Source organism: Dromiciops gliroides, chromosome 3, assembly GCF_019393635.1.
Source record: "Dromiciops gliroides isolate mDroGli1 chromosome 3, mDroGli1.pri, whole genome shotgun sequence".
In the NCBI taxonomy this organism is placed as follows: Eukaryota; Metazoa; Chordata; class Mammalia; order Microbiotheria; family Microbiotheriidae; genus Dromiciops; species Dromiciops gliroides.
The window spans coordinates 622312136-622332632 of NC_057863.1; the positions used below are offsets into that span (position 1 = coordinate 622312136).

General features: G+C 40.2%; 1 protein-coding gene across 6 annotated transcripts in view; it reads right to left on the reverse strand.

The window, feature by feature from the left end:
- VPS13D (vacuolar protein sorting 13 homolog D) overlaps positions 1–20497 on the reverse strand; it is a 338497-nt gene that overhangs the window by 177240 nt on the left and 140760 nt on the right. For all 6 annotated transcript variants that reach the window (XM_043991354.1, XM_043991352.1, XM_043991351.1 and 3 more), the window contains 8 exons: positions 17317–17467; positions 16976–17186; positions 14771–15018; positions 12883–13074; positions 11904–12030; positions 7427–7569; positions 1037–1167; positions 479–654 (listed from right to left, as the gene is read on the reverse strand). In XM_043991354.1, the coding sequence (XP_043847289.1) occupies positions 479–654; positions 1037–1167; positions 7427–7569; positions 11904–12030; positions 12883–13074; positions 14771–15018; positions 16976–17186; positions 17317–17467 (1379 nt within the window). The remainder of the gene's footprint in view (positions 1–478; positions 655–1036; positions 1168–7426; positions 7570–11903; positions 12031–12882; positions 13075–14770; positions 15019–16975; positions 17187–17316; positions 17468–20497) is intronic.

Below are 20497 nucleotides of genomic sequence, written 5' to 3' on the forward strand. Positions count from 1 at the left end.
CTTTCACTATTAAAGGCTTGAAGATGCTTAGGCTGGGACTGTGGAGCCAGACTAGTTATGGGAATGGCACTGAGTCACTGGGATCTGGACAAACGTGTAAGAATAGGTCATCAGATTCTTCATCTAAATGTGAGCACAATTCTCAGAGCTCCAGGCAATCATTAGTTCATCACATGAGCTCAGAGCTCTTCTGACAATTCTAACCCTTGGACTTTTTTGTAGCCTGTCAGAACAATCCACCTGAATACAAGTAGTTTCTTCACTATGGCAAAGAAGACGGACATTGCCTTTCATCTCATTCTACCAACACATTCATACTTGCATGAGCTTCACCAGGTTAAAGATCTCTAAGGTACCACCTGTCAAGGCCAAACTAAACACAAACAAACCACGTCAGGGGAAGGCAGGGGAACAGTTTCCATTATTGCATTCCCAATGAAACTGTTATTTTGTCTCAATAGGGATGCCCTAGGTTTACCTCATGTTGATGTGGAATGAGTTGTTCTTGTTGACTTCAAAGCCTCCAGACCAAATGCAATTGGGGACATCCATCAACCTCACACATAAGAGCTGGTCGTAGTCATTGCGGGGCCAGTGGAAAACCACACTGGAACCAGGGAGGGTAGAGATATAACCTTCAGGATTGGATGTTCCCTAAGAGAGAGCAGCCCGTTAAAGACAAGTCAACAAAACTGAGTCACTTTCCAACTTCAAACTGTGAGATCTCTTGATTCCCACCCAAAACGGAGTCCCCAAGTGCCTTGTACTCATAAATGTGAACACTTCTTAGACACAGGTTTTTTTTCCAGGTGTCCCAAAATAAACTCAATCATGATTTATGTTAACATGAATATTTGAATAAGGCACTTCTATTTCTTGTTTTGACTACAGCACATGGAATAGGTATTCCATTAATAACAGCCTCTAAGTTCTCACAAAGCTGGTTTTAAGAAGAATGCTTCTCAAACAGCCAGCTTGTCCAACGCCATTAGGCTATTATTAAGTACCAGCCACTCTTTATAAGAAAATTTCTCACCTGTCCCTTGGCAAATTCTCTCTGTGCAAAAGCTAGCTTGTGAGAAGATTTATTATCTAGCAGATAACGAGGTGCAAAGTTGACCATGCAAGTATCAATGTAGCGACCTCGGCCTTTTTTGACATCAATACCTAAAAATAAAAGCAATTCTGATCAGTAGATCCAGAGAAAGAAAAGAGTTTGACCAACACCAAACAATAACAAATATCTTTCATGTTCAAAATTGGGTGTCTCTACGAGTTCTCTCCTGGGCCCTCTTTTCTTCTCCTATACTATTTCACTCAGTAATTTAATCAGTTCCTGTAGATTTAATTACCATCTCTAAGCACAGAGCAGATGATTCTTAAATCTACATACCCTCCCTAACCTCTCTGCTGACCTCCAGACTCACACCTCCAACTGCCTAACGGATATCTTGAACCAGATGTCCAGTAGACAACATAAAATCAACAGGTTCAAAACAGATATGCCCCTCAAACCTTTCTCCCTTCCAGACTTCTCCCTCCTGGTTCACCATGTAGGTGTCATCATTGATTCTCCACTATGTGTCACCCCCCATATCCAACATGTTGCCAAGGCCTGCCAATTTCACCCTTTGCAATACCTCTTGAATATGTTTCCACGTCTCTTCTGACACATTGTCACATGTGGTGTAGGCCAACAGCCTACTGATGAGTCTGACTGCCTCAAGTCTCTCCCCACTTCAATCTATCCTCCATTCAGCCACTAAAGTTATATTTCTACAGTGCAGGTCTAGCCATGTCACCTCACTATACAATAAACTTTAGTGGCTCCCTATCACCTCCAGAACCAAATTATGAAAACTTGTTTGGTGTTCAAAGCCTTTTATAACCTAGCCCCTCCTACTTTTCTAGTCCTCTTGCATCTTCCTCCCCAGGCATCTTTATAGATTTTTTTTTTTTTGCTGGGCATTGAGGGTTAAGTGACTTGCCTAGGGTCACACAGCTAGTAAGTGTCAAGTGTCTGAGGCTGGATTTGAACTCAGGTCCTCCTGAATCCAAGGCCAGTGCTTTATCCTCTGCACCACCTAGCTGCCCCCTTTCTATAGATTTTTTTTGGGGTAGGGTGGGGGCAGTGAGGGTTAAGTGGCTTGCCCAGAGTCACACAGCTAGTGTCAAGTGTCTGAGGCTGGATTTGAACTGAGGTCTTTCTAAATCCAGGGCCAGTGCTTTATCTACTGCGTCACCTAGCTGCCCTCCCCAGGTATTTTTGATCCAGTCACACCAGCTTCCTGGCTTTTGCCCAAACAAAACACTCATCTTTCATCTCTGGGTTTTCTCTGGCTATCCCTCCATGCCCAGAATGCTCTTTTTCCTCCACTCCAACTACTGTCCTTTCTGACTTAAGTCCCACTAAAATCCCACTTTCTACAGAGAGTCTTGCCCAATCGCTCTTAATTCTAGTGCCTTCCCTCTGTTGATTATTTCCTACTTATGCTGTCTATAGCTTGTTTGTATACCACTGCTTGCACAATTAGAGTATGAGTTCCTTAAGGGCAAGAACAGCCTTGGTATCAACAGTATTTAGCACTATCCCTAGCATACAATAGGTGCTTCATAAGTCTTTACTGGCTCACTAAGCTCTTGATTCACTTATCAAACTGTGCAGATTTAGAAATGAAAGCATGATCCTATTAGCAGAGTGGAGCTTCCTATTCTAATTTGAGTAGCATTTCATCTACAACCACCTGGTTCATTACTGACCACTCCTGACTAGCCTGATTTCCTTAGAAACACAGTAATAAATTCAACACCCAATTGGGAGAAGTAATCTATTTAACCCTACAGGAAAGTAGGAGGGAAGGGTGAAAAAAAGGGAGTGCAGAGCGGGGGAGGGGACAGTCAGAAGTAAAACACTTTTGAGGAATAGGTAAAAAAAAGATAGAAAATAGAGTAAATATCATGGGAAGGGAATAGGATGGAGGGAAATAGTTATGATGATTGATTATAAAGGCAAAACGTGTGGTGCCTACTTTGCTGGGCTATTATGAAGAAAATTCTTTGTCAAGTTTAAGGCTATGATTAACAGGTTATAATGAACAGGATACTATCAGAAAAACCTGGAAAGACCTACATGAACTGAAGAAGAGTGAAATGTACTGTATACAAAATAACAGCAATAGTATAAGATGAAAAAAAAAAGTTACAAGTATCTTCTTCTCATGTAGGGATGCAAACATTTTAAAATTATTGAATAACATGTTTTGCCCTTTTTACCTTTTCAAAAAAAAAAGAAAGAAAGAAAGAAAAGAAACACTATAATAAACCCAGCCAGTGGGGTTAAAATGGACAGGAATTCATCCACAAGCACTTTAGTTTTAAGTAGCAAGTAGGCTGGTCACTTATAACTTTATATAACCCGCCTTTGCCTACCTATGTTTAAGCTTATGCTCCAAACATTCCCAATTTTAACCATCATCCTCATTCTTGGTCACCCAGAAAAGCACCTTTCATCTGAAGACCTCAACCAACCAACAAAAGTTAAAAAACAACAATAAAACTCCAATTTCCCTGTAAGTTGGTTAAATTACCCTTACTTTATAGCTCTGTGTGGAGATACAGAGAAAATGAGTGGGTCCCCCAAAACATATAGGCCTGAAGGAAGAGATGCAGAACTAGGACATCCTAGGTCCCAAGGCCCAGTTAAAAAATCTTAGCCCTTCAAACAGCAGCTCCTGTCCTTAATTTAACTATCCCTCTCTCTCCTAGAACCTCTCTGGTCTTTCCTGTCCACATTATTGTTCTTTTCTCTCATGTCCTAAGAATTCAGTCGAATCAAAATGCTCAAAAGAATGCAATTTAAGTCTCTTCCTGACTTGCTTATCCTTGGTGGACACGGAGGTCAGTCTTTTCCCTACCATGAGCTATATACTTTACATACCATGATCCAAAAGAGAAAGCATTATGAAAAAACAATGAGAAAGAAAACCTGAAAACGCCAAATCCAAACCTTGAGTGACTTTGTAAAGGTAGCTTACCTGATACCAACAAGCCAAGAGTAAACAACACAAAGCCTACCCAGGATCACCATAGGGGCACACATGATAACTAGGCATTTTCAGGAAATGACAATTATCAATATCAACAAATGTCTGGACAATTTTCAAGGCTTGCAGAGACCTAAAGGGCTGAATAAATCATAAAACACCAAGTCAACTGGTTTGCTAAAACGGTCTCTCTACTCGCTTCATTACACCAGTAAATGGCGCATCGCATGCCTTTTCCTATAGTAATGTGGCAGCAGCTAGCATCTCTGTATCCCTAGCACTGAGATGCTTAAAACATGCTTGTTCTTTCATTTCCTTGGTCTTGGAAAGCATCACTTGATGCTGAGTCTGACTTTACAATAACGTCTCAACGGGAACTAAGCCTGTGCCAGCTGCCAGGACTCCAACAATGTGGCTGCTTGGCCCAGCTGGACTGCCTGGTCTCCTACCTCCAGGCTCTCTTCTCTATGATCCCTTCTCTGCACAGCTGCCACACTGACATTCCTCAAGGACATGTCTGGCCCTCCTGTCGGCCTCCTCTGGGTGGTTTTGAAAGCCCTCTTAGAGCTGGTCCCAGCTGGTCTTCTCAGGCTCAGTAGGCATTGCTCTCCTTCACATACCACACCTTCTGCTGCTCCCCTCCACAACATTCCGTGTTCCATCTTCTTGACTTGGCATAGGCCAAGCCCCAGGCCTGACATATCTTCCCACCTCGCCTTTACCCCAAGGCATCCCCGGCTTCCTTCAAAGCTCAGATCAGGTGCCACCTCCTATAGAAGGCCATTCCCTAGCAGTCTAATGTCTAGCTTCTCCCTTCAGAAGACATTCTGTATCTACTCTGGGTAGAATTTACACTTAAGTTTCTATGTATATGTTTCTCCTTGCCTTGAGGGACAGGAACTGCTTGATTTTTTGTCTTTGAGTCTCTCACCTACTATAATGCTGGGCTGTAGGAGGAACTTAAATGCTTGTTGAATGAATGAATGAAGGCAGCACAGTACAAAGACACTTGGGGGGTAGGGGGAGAGACACAATTCCCATGGGTGGAGCAGACTGCTTCTGGTAAGTTTTCTACAAATCACTAGCTGACTAAAACAACAACAGGGGCAGCTAGGTGGCGTAGTGGACAAAGCACCAGCCCTGGATTCAGGAGTACCTGAGCTCAAATCCGGCCTCAGACACTTGACACTTACTAGCTGTGTGACCCTGGGCAAGTCACTTAACCCCCATTGCCCTGCAAAAAAACCAAACCAAAACAAACCAAAATAAAACCACCAACACCAACACCAACACCAACAACCCCCCCCCCAAAACGATGATCCTGAAGCCTGAGAAGTCAAAATGGTCGTCCCTTCAGGTGGACTGTGCCTAAAATATGGCTTACAGAGAATTATCCACATTGTTTTTCAAAGAGTACAGAGACCATTATTTCCCATGAAAATGAATTCGTGCCCTTCAATGCCCATCAATTGGCAAATGGCTGAACAAGTTGTGGTATATGATTATGATACAATAGTAGTAGGCTTCCACCAATCGAGAATGACCATGGATCAGCACCTTGAAGAGCCACAGGCCACAGTGTGGCTGTGCAGTCCGATACGGGAGCCGCAGCTCCTGCTGCAATGAGGACATTGGGAAAACTGCGCTCTCTGTTGCCTATTGTGATATAAGAAATGACAAGCAGGATGCTTTCAGAAAAACCTGGAGGACTTATGTGAACTGATGCAGACTGAAGTGAGCAGAACCAGGAGATCATTGTATACAATAACAGCAATACTGTGACCATGACAACTGTGAAAAACTGAGCTATACTGATTAAGACAATGATCTAAGACCATTCTAAAAGACCCATGATGAAAAATGCTATCTACCTCCAGAGAGAGAACTGATGAACTCTGAGTACAGACTGAAGCAGACTTTTTTTTTTTACTTCCTTCCTTTTTTTTTGGGGGGGGGGGGATCTTTGTTTTCTTTTGGCTAATATGGACAAATGTTTTACATAAATTCACATGTATAACTGATATATTAAATTGCTTGCCTTCTCAAGGATGGAGGAGGGGCAGGCAGGAAGGAGAGAATTTGGAACTCGAATTTTAAAAAAATGATTGTTAAAAAGTCTTTTTACATGTAATTGGTAAGTATTTAACAAAATGAATAAAAATAAATTTTAAAATGAATTCAAGTTCCTCCCTACAGCATAAGACCATGCCCTCTTTTCCAAGGGCCATATAGGTCAATATTTCCCCTAGCAGAAGTGGCTGTGTGCTCCAGCGACAGTTCTCACACACAGGACTCTACAGGAGTACTCCATTTCACTTACATTCGTCACTTGGCAGAGAGACCAGTTTTCTAGAAAACAGTTTGTTGGATTTTTCTCCATTTGTTCTCTCAGCATCTCCACACCCAATAAAAATTAACCTGTTCTGGCTCGCTTTGGGAACCACATCAGATGAGTACAAGCTACCAAAGAGAAAGCCCAATTTGGCATGAAATGAGAGAAAGGCCTTTTCTCCTTTGACACTCTTCATGTCGATGAGGTTTAAGTAGCAGAGGGCAGCAAACAATGAAAACTCATGTACCAACCAAGTACCAACCAAGGCAGTCCTGATCATCTACAAAAGCCAGGACATACCTAGAAGGCTGCTCCAAGAGCTCCCCAGAGAATTCTGGGTAAACAGTGCAATGCTGGCATCGTGGTGTTTCCCTTTGAACGTATGAATGGTGATGCCTGACTGTGGAGGTGTCTGTTTGACTGAACAAGTACTTACTGAGCACCTACTATATGCTAGCCACTGCCTTAAAGGAGCTGACACTCCGTCTGGGGGAGTTCTTAGACGCATCATGATTGTCATTATCATCATTGCGGTTTCTTTTAAAGGCAAACAAGCCAAATCTACCTTAATACCTACAAAAAGACTCTCGGTCTCTCTGTGACGTAGAAAGCTCCACCCCTCTCTAGATGCCCTTCATTCAAGGATTTTAGCAGAGTCACCAACTGCAATTTTCCTCCATTCTCTTCAGGTTCAAAGGACTGAGTTCTAATCCTGCTTCTGGCCCAGACTTGCCCTTCAGTGCCATCCCAGTCATGGAAACTCTCTGTTCCAGTTTCATGGAGAAAACTGCCAATCAGCCTCTGGGAGTTTGCAAAGTTTAAACGAATGTGGGGGAAATGTTGAAAAGCCTAAGTATCCCTATTACACTCCAAAATACAAGGATTCGAGTCAAAATGATAGCTTTTCCTGGACCCAGGTGAGTATGAAATGAAACAGACAGCCCTCACTTCCTGCTCCCAGAGAGGTGACCTAAAGGCCACTGCTGCACTGGGGCAGGCTGCAGCGCCGTGGCCGGGGTCTATCTTCGAAAAGGAACCAGAGGTCACATACCGATGTTATAAATCAGGCCAGGCCGGTTTCCTGGTTGGATCACTTTCAGGGCCCGAACGCCACTCCCACCATCCAGTGAAAAGCCCTGGCACCAGCCAGGCACGCCTTCAGGGTGAATTCCCCTTCCAATCCTCATGGTGCAGCTGTTGGGCAGAAAAGCAAGTAAGTGGAATATGCCTGTGAGACCACAGGTCCAGTGTCTATTATGGTTGATCACAGCAATCAGGTCCTTTAAGCACTGGCTATATGAATATAGTGAATTTTTTGGCAGGGCAATGAGGGTTAAGTGACTTTCCCAAGGTCACAAAGTTAGTAAGTGTCAAGTATCTGAGGCTGGATTTAAACTCAGGTCTTCCTGAATCTAGGGCTGGTGGTTTGCTCACTGTGCCACCTAGCTGCCACAGTATAGTGAATTGATTGAAAGCAGGATTCTTCTGCAATTTTGTGCAATAAAAATGTTCTGCTCAGGAATGGGTTAAAGTTCCCCAGATTCAACAAATATGTTAGCCATTTAAACCAGATGGCAAATCAGCCAGATAAGGCATAAAAAATTTTACCAGGCTGTGAAAAAAGGTCCAAAGAATGACAGGTGAAGTTAGTGAATGCCAACACAAGGGAAAGCACATAAGCCTCCATGATCATGGTGCAGACTGTGGTGGGGGGTTCCCCCACTGATGGACCACCCAAGCCCATTAGGCTTGAAGAGAGAGAGAGAGAGAGAGAGAGAGAGAGAGAGAGAGAGAGAGAGAGAGAGAGAGAGTCTTTTTGAGGTGCTGTGGCCAAATATTTCCATCCTGGTTTTACCCAACCAATTAAAGCCGAACTTCTTCAAAGGCAGTTGGGTGGGTCCTCTGATGACAGACCCACAGTCCTCCCAGTCTGATGGATCAGAAAGAGTTTGCACTCCATCCGGAAGAGATCTCAAGAACCCTGGGTACTCTCTATGCCACAGTAAGACAAAAGTAGAACTTCAGTGGAAGGAAGGTAATGCATCAGTTGAGAAATATGACTATTTGAGTGTCTGAACTACCAATTACAACCCAGAAAAGAATGTAGGAGTTATCAATTATTATTATTATTTTTTTTTTAGTGAGGCAATTGGGGTTAAGTGACTTGCCCAGGGTCACACAGCTAGTAAGTGTTATGTGTCTGAGGCCAGATTTGAACTCAGGTACTCCTGACTCCAAGGCCGATGCTCTAATCAATTATTTCTTGATGACACTGGCCCAATGTGTGTCTAAGGTCAACAAAAGGGAAGGAAATCAGAAACAGAAGAGGATACATTATCCTACTGTTGTAAAACACATCCTACCCAATCCTTATATACTCTGCTTTTGCGTTTTTATCTCCTTACCTTCCTTATGATTTAGAAGAAGATGTGTCCTTCCCTCCATTTTAAGGCAGTGTCATCAGTTATGTTTTCTATTCCATCCCATTCCCCTAAGATCATTCATTATGAAACTAGGCTCCATTAATTATCCCCTCATTATACCTCTTAACCTCTTCACTAGCTCCTTCCCCTTAACCTACAAACATGTTTGTATCTCCTCATTAGAGGTGGGGTCAGGGTTAGGGAAGGGTGAAGGTTTCCTCAAACCTGCTTTCCCCACCCCACCAGGGATGACAATTCATCTCTTTTCTTCTCACTACATACTTTCTGAAAAAGGGGTCTCTATTCACCACTCACTCCATAACCTCTCATAATCAGACTTTTTGCCCTGAGTACATGATATGGAACTACTGTAGGTCCAGTCATTTAGGTCCCCTAATCATTAGAGCCTCTGGTCCTTTCTGAGACCTGACCCCAGACCTATAGGCACCATGTGGCATGGATGACTCCACCCCTTTGTTTCTATCAGGCTATCCTGGATCTTCTACTTCTTGTTCAGTTTGTGCCCTAGGTCCTCTTCTTAATCCTGTGCCTAAAATGTAGGTGTGACTAAGCACTACCCAAGGTTCTGTCCTCAGCCTTGTGCTCTCTTCCCTGATGATCTCATCAGCTACCATGGCTTCAACCATCACCTCTGTTAGGATAAAGATGGCTTCCAAATCCCTAGCTGTAGCACTAAGCTTTCTCCCAAGTTTCAGTTACATGCTTCCAACTGTTTTTAGGAATTAGAAAGCTCCACCTCTATCTAGATGTCAATTAAAACTTCAAATTCACTGCCCAAAACTAAATTCATGGAATCGTAAGAATTAAGAACTGTCAGGAATCTTAGACATTTACTCTTCCAGTTGGGAAAATACACCTCTCTCTTCTATGCAATGGTGGGGAACTATGGGTATAGAGTATTGTATACACTGCCAGACTCAGGAGATAGATATATTGATGGGTTTGGATGAACTGCCTTTTTTTTTTCTTTTTGACTTTGTTCATGGGATGGCTCTGTGGGTAGAGGAAAGGATTTATTCAAAAGTGAAAGTAATGTAAGAACAAACAAAAATACATAAAAAGAAGTTTAAACTTTTAAAAAGAAGTCTACTCTTTCAAAGTGCCCAGACACTTTCAAATTGTGGTGCTGGAGAAGACCTTTGAGAGTCCCTTGTACAGCAAGGAGGTCAAATCAGTCAATACTTGAAGAAATCAATCCAGACTATTCAATGGAAGGTAAAATGCTGAAGTTTAAATACTTTGTCCACATAAGAAAACAGGACTCACTGGAAAAGACCATGATGTTGGGAAAGATTGAAGGCAAAGGGAAAAGGGGATAACAGAGAATGAGATAGTGTCATGGAAGCAATGAATATGAACTTGGACAGACTTTTGGAGATGGTGAAGGACAGAAGGGCCTGATATGCTATGGTCTATGGGATCACAAAGAGTAGGACACAACTGAATGAACGGAAACAACAACATTCTTCCAAAACCAGCTTCTCCTTCCAACTTTGATCCTGTGGTTCTGGGCACCACTTATTCCTATCACTAATGCTCAAATTCTAGTTATCATCACGGTCACAAGATATGAGCTAGACTACTACAGAAGCTTACACCAATTTTCAGGATTTCAATTACAATTTTTTAAACACATGACCCTCCCCCCCAAATCAATATATCCAGCCTAATTTATCTCTTAAATTAACTCCTTGCCAACTGCAGGATTCCATTAAGATGGTCAATATCCTATCATCATCTATCTCTTCCCTCTGTAATAGTTTGTATGAGAGAAGCAACACAAGAGTCTTAGAATTAAGTACTGAAAAGTAAATAGGGCAAAGTGAGTCATTGTGCTTTCTTTCCTGGAAGCATAACTTAATCTCAAGTTACTTCCTAGAGAGAGAGGAATTGGAAACAGAAAGGCCTAAAGACTGTCAATAAAATTGTTATTTGGTCAAAAGCAGTAAGGTAGTAAACACTATGGAAACTTCAGGAATGTTCATGTGCATTTAGCAGATAGGAGACTCCCTGTGAACATTTTGGTGTACATGCATAAAATAAACTTGACGTTTTAACATAAAGTTTTAGATCAAAATGCATTAAAGGCCTTTAATCAAAAGAGTAACATTGATCTGGCTGAACTTAACAGATGGCTTTCTTCACCTCTTGCCATGCCCAGAACCCCAGTCAATACTCTTTTCAACATGGATGCAAAATTACTGAAACTTAATTCTAGTCTTGCTTGGTGGAACAAATCTACATTTATTAAAGTAGAACACTCAAAGAAGCACAGAGACTATGTGTGTCTCAAAACAGTATGAGGCTATCAACAGGATACTATAGACTATTGAAATGGTGTTTTTATAAGAGCAGACACATCCTTCAGATGTGACTTTGTAATATCAGACACCTCCTAAGATTAGAGCTATAATTTGACTTGGGCAGACAATACCAGTTCAATAGTAAAGGAAAGAAAAGAAACCAGTAGGGAAAAGACAAGTATAATATGAAATTAGTGGTCCCTACCATTCTCCTGCTCCCTTTTAGTAATTCACATCACTCTTGCCAGATTTCATTTTCTTTCCCATAATAAAGATAACCATGAAATGTTTTGAGTTTTTGAAATGGTACCTTTTAGTTAGAGGTTAAAAGGAAAAATCTCAAAAAATCTTACACAAAAGGATTTGGACTGGACTGATAGAGCTGTATATATTTTTATGGATGACCAATCTATCTCTAATACACCCCCATCCTCCTTCCCTGCAAAAAAGCTTACAGAAAGGAAAAGTAGCATAGGGAAGTATAGCAAGGAAAAAATGTTTCTTCTCCACTGCAGTTATGAGAAGTATGACTTCAATACATGCAAAGTAAAACCACCCCCAGTGCTTTTATTATAAACCAACTAATGGTTTGTTTTCGATATCAAATAACACAGAAATTAGATATGGAAAAAATCCCATTAGGTCATCCTATCTATCTCCTTGCCAAGCCAGGACTGTTATCTACAGTATATTTCTACTTAAATACCAGTCCTATATCCTTTGCTAACTTTTTCCACTCTCTAGGAGCTTGTTCGCCCTTCCCATAATTAATTTTACTTACAGATTTGGCTGTTCTTTGTCAGCATAACAGAATAAAAGGGGGCTCAGGCTCCGAGCCAGCTCATGTTCTTCAAACTGTCCTGCAGCATCTGTCTTTGCATTGTCTTGTCTAAAGATCAGTGGTAACCCTTTCAGGGAAGAGATAAGGTAGAGAAGAATTGCTATCAGTCAGATCCAATGCATTAAGACAAAGGAAATTGAATTCACATAACCATAAAATTGGAGAGCTGGAAGGAACCACGCAGAATATCTAGTCTGATATCTATCTAGTCCAATTCCAACCTAAACAGGAAAGTTTTCTCCAAGATATCCCCAATAAATAACCATCCAACTGCTTACTGAAAAACTACAGTGAAGAGGAACTCAATACCTAGCGAAGTAAATAATTCCATTTTTGGACAGCTCTACTTGTCAGGAAGTTTTCCTTTACACAGATCCTAAATCGGTCTTTCTGCAGTTTCCATCTACTCTCCTACATCTGTCCTCTGGGGCCAAGTGGTAATGTCTAATTCCTTAGCCATGTGGCAGATCTTCACATATTCAAGCTGTCATGTGTCTGAAGAATCTTCACTTGTCCAGCTAAAAGTCCTTAGTTTCTCCAACTAATCCTTGAATGACATGGTACCTTCTCCCTTACGGCTGCCTTCCTCTGGACACAGTCTAGGTTGTCAATGTACATCATAAAAAATGGCACCCCAAAAAATGTTCCAACATAAACTCAAACAGCAGTTGAGATTTTTTTAAAAAGACAGACCAGAATGATAATTGAATGTTTTATTTGAGGAATGTAGAGTATAGGGTTTGGCTAATAGTGGCCAAAGCAGCATCAATGCCCACTTAGGAGAGGAAGCTGAGGCTCATAGGGAGCTAAATTTCTTTCAGGAATCAATTTGCATTGGCTCTAGCTGAATGGCTGACAAAATAATCCCATATTCCTAGGATTGATAGGAAAGGGCTACTAGGGCAGAAGCTCAACATACCTGTTTTGTTGATCAGCCAATATGGAGCAGAAATAAAGATTTTCAATGACCCTTCTGCTCGACACACAATCCTGATGGTGAGGTTTAATTGCCGTCGGTTGATATCATACAGTCGCATTCGTACCATGTAGTTTTGGGTCCCAGGAGGAATTAGGAGCTCTTTACATAGTGGGAAATTCTCTAGAGACACTCCTAGAATACACAGATACAAAGCACTAATTTTCTGAGGGTTCACTTAGGTCTTTCAAAAACGTATTTTGAGAAAACTAATTTGGTTTCCTCTAAAATTATCTTTCAGTGGGGCAGCTAGGTGGTGCAGTAGATAAAGCACTGGCCCTGGATTCAGAAGGACCTGAGTTCAAATCCAGCCTCAGACACTTGACACTTACTAGTTGTGTGACCTCGGGCAAGTCACTTAACCCTCACTGCCCCACCAATGATTAGAAACTTAGAAAATAAGTCACATCTGATTGGTAAAATATTTCTAAAGTGGTCAAGAATTTTGAAAAAAAGAGATCAAGAACAACCACCTCTCTTAACTGGTGTGACAGCAAACCAGAGGGACTGGAAAAACCATTAGGAATTGATATTCAAAAAGGGCAAAATACATATTAAAGAAGAATCAAGGCATCAAGAAAGTGACCAAGTATGTTCTGCATCTGAAAAAAAAATACCGTGAGTCAAGTTCCACATTAAGATATAACCAGTTACTTCTTTCAGACATTATTGTCTTTGCTAGGCACCTTCTTTTCCAATGTAATAAAGTTTTCATAAATGTGTGCATGTATGTATATGTATTTATGCACACATCTCTGTGTGTGTCTATATCTATATGTAACTATACAAACATACATATTCACAGGTGTGTATATAATATATATAAAACGCACATATGGCTATATAAATATATATGGTTTTATTAAGTCCTTTAGGAACTATTATAAAACTACTTCCTAAGAGGAGCAAACATCTAGAATCAGGTCATAGGTCCTTTCTAGAGCCCATTCAGATTTATTTATGAGGTGGTGTCTAGTGTAACAATAAGAAGTGGAAAAAAAAATTTTTAACGTAAATAAGCATACATATCCAAAGAACATGGAGAACGGCAAGGTATAGTGAAAAAAATACCGGAACAGGAATCAGAAGGCTCCAAGTACTTATGTGTGGCCAAGTTTCCTAAACTATGAAATGGTGAGGATAATATATGTTCTGCCTACTTCACAAGGTTAAGGGAGAGAATCAAATTAATATGTATGTCAAAGCCCTCTGAAACTTATAAAGTCCTATATGAATGTAAGTTGTTATTAATATGTAAAAACCTATTTAAGTGAAAAGACCAGGAAAATGAATCAAACTAGTATTGTGCTATTTTTGTATTTTAAATTAAATCCTATAGTCTGTATAGTCACTGAGACATCAAGAACATATTTAAAAGAGATTGGATTATTTGATAACATGTCTGTTAAGGTTTTCAGGTAACATATACATATTATCTAGAATACAGAAATATCTGCTTTGAGTGTTCCTTAAACAATAAACTTCTAAAATGATGATAATCCATCTTTTATTTATTATTCTTTTATTCCAAAGATCACTTGACCTACATGATCTCATTAATAATCCTCAAAACTTCCCTGTGAGGTAGGGAGGGGCAGATATTACCTCCACCCACCCCGCCCCACCTCTATTTTGCAGGTAGGAGAAAAATGCAGTTTACAAGGATTAAATGTCTTGCTAAGGTCAAGTAACAACTAAGGTATAGTGCCAGAAATGAATTAGGGTCCTATCTGTGTACCAGGACTATTTGGAAATATTTTCATAGCAGCCAGGAAACATTTTATGCTGCTCTTGGGCATGAATGGAGAATGGTATTACCATAAGACCTTACCCAGTTCAATGTTCTGAGATGTGTCTGCTGTATGCAGAGCTGCCTCTTTGCCAGGTTTGAGCGTCCCATTAATTGGCATCCCTTTAACGTAAAAGTCGAGTTCACAAGGTAGCAAGTTACAGATTACCACAGTTGGCAAGAGATAAATGGTGTGCCCAGGCTGTCTGAAAATCTGTTTAGCACTGTCAGAAAATATTTTGGAGGGCATGTAATCTGGATAATTCTCTTTCTTTATAGCCACACAAAACCTAGGAAGAAAGAAAGACTGGTGTGAACACCACCAGACTGAATGGAAAAGCTGGACTTGATCTCTTGCTCATGAAGAGGTGTAACGTTACAATCGGTTCAACAATCCAATAAAACATTTGCAGTTCTTGCGTCTAACAATTTTAGTCATGGATAGTCTGCCAACCGAGTCAGAAAACCCAATAATCTAGTGTAAGAGAAACCGTGGAGGGGAGAGGACTAGTTCTGAGTCCACTTACTTGTTATCCCCTCCTTTACACCCAAACTATCTGATTTTTCCCTTCCAACAGGACATTCAGGGTTTTCTTTAGAATCCTACAATATAAATAGCAATTAAAACTGGAAGGCACCAAAACTTGGGTGTATATTTTAATATCTTCACAGAAGCTCCAATTATCCTCCAGCATTACTGACTTCCAGAACTTATGTATGGCTTCATATTACATTAGCCCAAAAGGTATAATTATTACAGATGTTCAAATGAGCAAGGCAATTACGTATCACGCCTACTATTTTTGTTATTGGATAAAGTCTCCTGTTCCACCTATATAGGGCATTATATAGTCCCCAAGAAGTAGAACATAAGCACTCTAAAATCACAATGGCAATAAAACTCTCCACTATTTTCCCACTGTTAAATGTATTTAATTCTCCCACTCCTGCATAAACTGTCAGGTTTGTGTCTACAAGTTGTTATAACCCTGCCATTTAATCTATAAGCTCAAAAATCCCTGCCAAATAATGAAAATAAGAACTGTTATAAACAGTAGGTTTTTTGTTTCATTGAGTTAGACATTATAGTCATCTGAAAATTTTCTTTAAACAAAGTGAATGGATTTCTCTACGCTCTCTCAGCTAACTTCACTTCCCACCACAGTGATCGGTCCTCTTCTCCTACTGGATGAGTTCCTCTCGGAACCTCCATTTTGAGGAAGACCTCAGACAAAATGTCATTCATTCTCTTCACCACACCACCATGCCCCAGCTTCCTTCTCTTTCCATCTCTTCTTCCCCCACCCCTGCTCCTCCCTTCCCCACATCTCTCATTGATGAGTTCCTCTCAGAACCTCATTTCCTTCATTCTCCAGGTATCTTCACTATGCCCCTGGTGAGTCCCTCCCATCCTCCTAGTCACTTTTCAGCTCCCTTCTACGTGGTCTTCTAATAGAATGTAATGTTCCAGGCCCACTGAGGACAGGCACCGTCTTCCTTTTTGCTTGTATTTGTATCCCAAGGACTTAGCACAATGCCTGGCGCATAGAAAATGCTTAATAAATGCTTGTTCACTTGACTTAAATGTCTATCTTTGCAATGAGGCAACCAAGCTATTAAGTACTGACCTTAAAATATCCTTACTCTTAGTCTGAAATGGTCTAGTACTACTCATGATCAATGAGACAATATATAATAATGTACTTTATAACCATAAAATGCTATATATAGGCTGCTCATCTGTTTTTCTACCAACATTATACCTAGTACATCATCTCTGGTTTTCAAAAGAGAACAGCTGAGGTCTATTCTATTATATATTCCATCCTGTGAAATTCTATATTCTTGCCCCAAGCAAGTAAGTGACATAATGTGAATCTACTTGCTAATCCCTGCTTCTAATCCTAAATACTAGGAAAGTAGGGTCTGGGATTGCTTTCCATGCTTTCTCGGTTCACGTGTATATTTTAATAAGTTACCTTGTCCTACATATATTAGATTTCAAGCTTACTCAGGTAAGAACTATATGTTCTTAAGAACTCCAAAACAAGAAGACATAACAGACTCCAAGTGATCTTATAGTTATAAGATTCTCAATACATATAAATGTATCACTTCCTCCATTAAAGATTCTGAAATAAAGAGAAGTCTCTTTCCCTTAATCCTTGAAGATGGCTAATGCTGCATACCTCATGCTTTTATCCTAAAGGAGGAAAAAAAATGACACAGTATATGGGACTTATATACCTGAAAAATCTGCTTTTTTCTGTATCCATTGAATGACACTCTCTTTTGCTGCTACTAACTTCTGTGGTCTTTACTACAGTGGTCCAGTGGATCGGAGTCTTACAAAAAAATACTCCCATGCCTTTGGGCCGGGCCTGTAACCGCCAAGAGGTGAGGTGTAAAGGGACTGCAAATGAATCCCCTGGCATGATAGCTGGGAGCACGACAGGTTCTGCAACAGAAAGGAACTATTAGCAATCAAGGATATGGAATTCTAACTCAAAGGAATTCAAAAGGTAGCACGTGTGCAGACTGCTTGAAAAGACAAATCCTTCTTCCTGAGAAACAGAGCTGGCACTTACTGTCAGGAGCAGAGGGGCTGTCCAGCCTTAGCTCCATTGGTGTCTCCAATCTGTTCTTCACAATCAGAGCTGAGCGGACAGTGATGACCTTTCGGGCACTGCCTTCCATGGTCACTGAAAAAACCACCCGGACTGGCGGGAGTGAAGAGAACTATAGGATTGGTTAGAAACAGAGAAAGAATACTGTTGTGATTCTGAAGATATGCACAAAATGCAATAACACTCTCTAAAATGCCTAAATCAGAGGCTCAGAAGAATCTGAAAAGTATTTTATTATTCCTTTTCTTTTTATTAAGGAGATAATAACAGCTGCTCTTTAAGTCATTTGGCCTTGGAGCCCACTGAAATTTTAGATATAAAAGACAGTGAATAAATAAATACATATTGCAGGCAGCTAGGTGGCACAATGAATAAAGCACCAGCCCTGAATTCAGGAGGACCTGAGTTCAAATCTGGCCTCAGACACTTGATACTTACTAGCTGTGTGACCTTGGGCAAGTGACTTAACCCTCATTACCCCACAAAAATAAATAAATAAATGAATGAATGAATGAATGAATGAATGAATGAATGAATGAATAAATGAATAAATGAATGAATGAATAAATAAATGATATAAATGATATAAATAAATAAGAAATAACAAATACCTATTGCAATGCTATTTTTCCTTAAACAGTCTGCAAAGATGATATATGGTGTCACAAAAAAAAAAAAAAAGCCAGCTTTTAGATACATGTATCTCACTTCCAAGACATACTGAGATCAAAGCAACAATCTTCCAAAATTCTAGACTTCTAGTTATTAGAAAGAGAATAATTTAAAGCTTTTCTTCATTTCAAATACCTGCCTATAGTCTCCTACAGCCAGAATTTACACATTTTTCAAAATGTGGTTCTTTTAAATGAATTAAATCATCACATCTTCAATAAATGTTTGTTGTTATGTTTGTTTCCTATCTGTAGAGACCCTGTTAAACACCAAATGTGATGAGATGAATAAGGCCAAGTTCCTGTTCTCATGAAGAGTCTTTAGGAAACATAAGACATGACATCAGAAGGCCCAAATTCAAAGGCCAGCTTGGCTACTAAACATTTGTGTAACCCTGAGAATGCTCTCATCTTTATATCCCTCCTCACTGGAATACTGGACACTGAGCCAGGGAAGCTGGGTTTTGATATGTGAGCTCTCGGCTCATCTTGTCCTGAACTTGGGATCTAGGCTGCTTTCCAGCCATCCAAACGCCAAGCTGTTATGCTACTCTTTCTTTCCAGTTCTTTTTCTGAGTCTTCTCCCATTAGAACATAAGCTCTTTGGTATCAGCGGCCCTCACGCTTACTTCTACGTGTGCCCCTAGCACTTGGCAAAGTGCCTGGTAGGTACTGTTTAATAAATGCCCTATCACTTAACTTCTCTGGACTTCACTTCTCTCATTTGGAAAATGACAAAGTTGGACCAAATGGCCTCTAACTTCTTTCTTCAGCTTTCAATTTCTGATCCTATGTACATAAATATCATGTCAAGTATGGCATGATAAAGACAAAAGAGGTACAGAAAGGTTTTTATGAGGATACAAATAGGCTAGGTTTGGCAGGTAGGATGTGGCACTTAAGACAGCCCTAGAAAAGTAAGTAGGATTTTAATAAGTAGCCAAAGGAAGGTGGCACTCCTGGCATAGGAAATTACATAGACAAAGTCATGGATTTCATCCTAATTAGGATGGTGGCTGTGTAACTCATGAATGGGGAACAGATTCAAGAGATGCTGTGGAGGTAGAGATGACAATATTTGGCAAATGACTAGATATATGGGCTAAGTAAGAAAGAAGAGTCAAGAAGGGCACTTAGAGTGTGAGCCCTAGGTGACTAAAAGGATGGTGACATGCTAGAGAGAAACAGAGAAGTTCAGAAGAGGAGTAAGTTGAGGAAGATAATGAGTTCTATTTTGAACCTGTTAAGTTTGAGATACCTTTGGAACAAATGGAAAGCAAAATATCTAATAGGGACTTGGTGATCTGGGACTGGAACTCAGGAGAAAGATCATGCCTAGATAAATTGTCTCCTGCATAGAGATGATAACTAAACCTGTGAAAGCTGATGAAATCCTCAAGGGAGAGAGGATAAAGACAGAAGAGGGTGCAGGGGGAATTCTTCAGGGTCACCAGAATTAGGGGACCCAACATGGATGATGATCTAACAAAGGAGACAGGACATATCAGACAGGTAGGAAGAGAACCAAGAAAGGAGAGTGTGTGAGTGTAAGTAGGTGTGTGTGTATGTTTATCTTTCACTCTCACTCTCTCTCACACACGGACAGGAGAAAGTGTCTGGTAGACGGTGATCAACCATGTCAAATAGTGCAGAGAGGTCAAGAAGGATGAGGGCAATTAACAGAGCACTGGTAACTTTAGAGAGAACAGTTTCAGTTGAGTAGTAGGATAGGAAACCAAAATGTAGTTGGTGTGCCTCTTTCAGTTAATTGTGTGATGTGGCCTACTATGGAATACTATTTGTGAAGGCCCATTTATTCCTTATCCTATCCTATCGCATATCCTAATCAAAATGTGCAGATTGTGACATGTGACTATGAATAATTCTTTCCTGAGATTTTTTTTAATCTTTTTTTTTTTTTTGTAAAAAGGACAAGGACTAGTTTTTTTTGTTTGCTCAATTTTTGTATCCCTAGTGCCTAATGTAATGCCTTGTGTGTAGTAAGAACTTAAGAATGCTTATTGGGTTGGACTGGTCCAGTAATTTTGGGGAAAAAAGTGGAATTCTGAAGAAAGAGTACAAAAATGTTCATACCCTTTAAACTACGATCTAACGGATTATACCTGAAGAAGTTGATATTGAGGGAAAAACCTATCTGTAAAAAAATATTCAAAGCAGCACTAGTTTTGAAAAAATAATTTTTGATATCATTTGATTTTTACGTCAAGTACACTTTCGAATGAATCTCTTTCTTTCCGTTTCCAGACAGGCACATAAATAGTATGTGGTATACACTAGAGTTCTTGCTGGGCTATAATCAATAGACTATCCTTACTGTCTAACTTGTAAAGATTAAGATCATGTGTTGGTAATTTGTAATAGGATAGAAAAAATTATACAAGATAAAATAAGCAAATTTGATTAGAAGAAATAAGACAATCAGTGCAGATAAAAGAAAAAGAATCTAGACT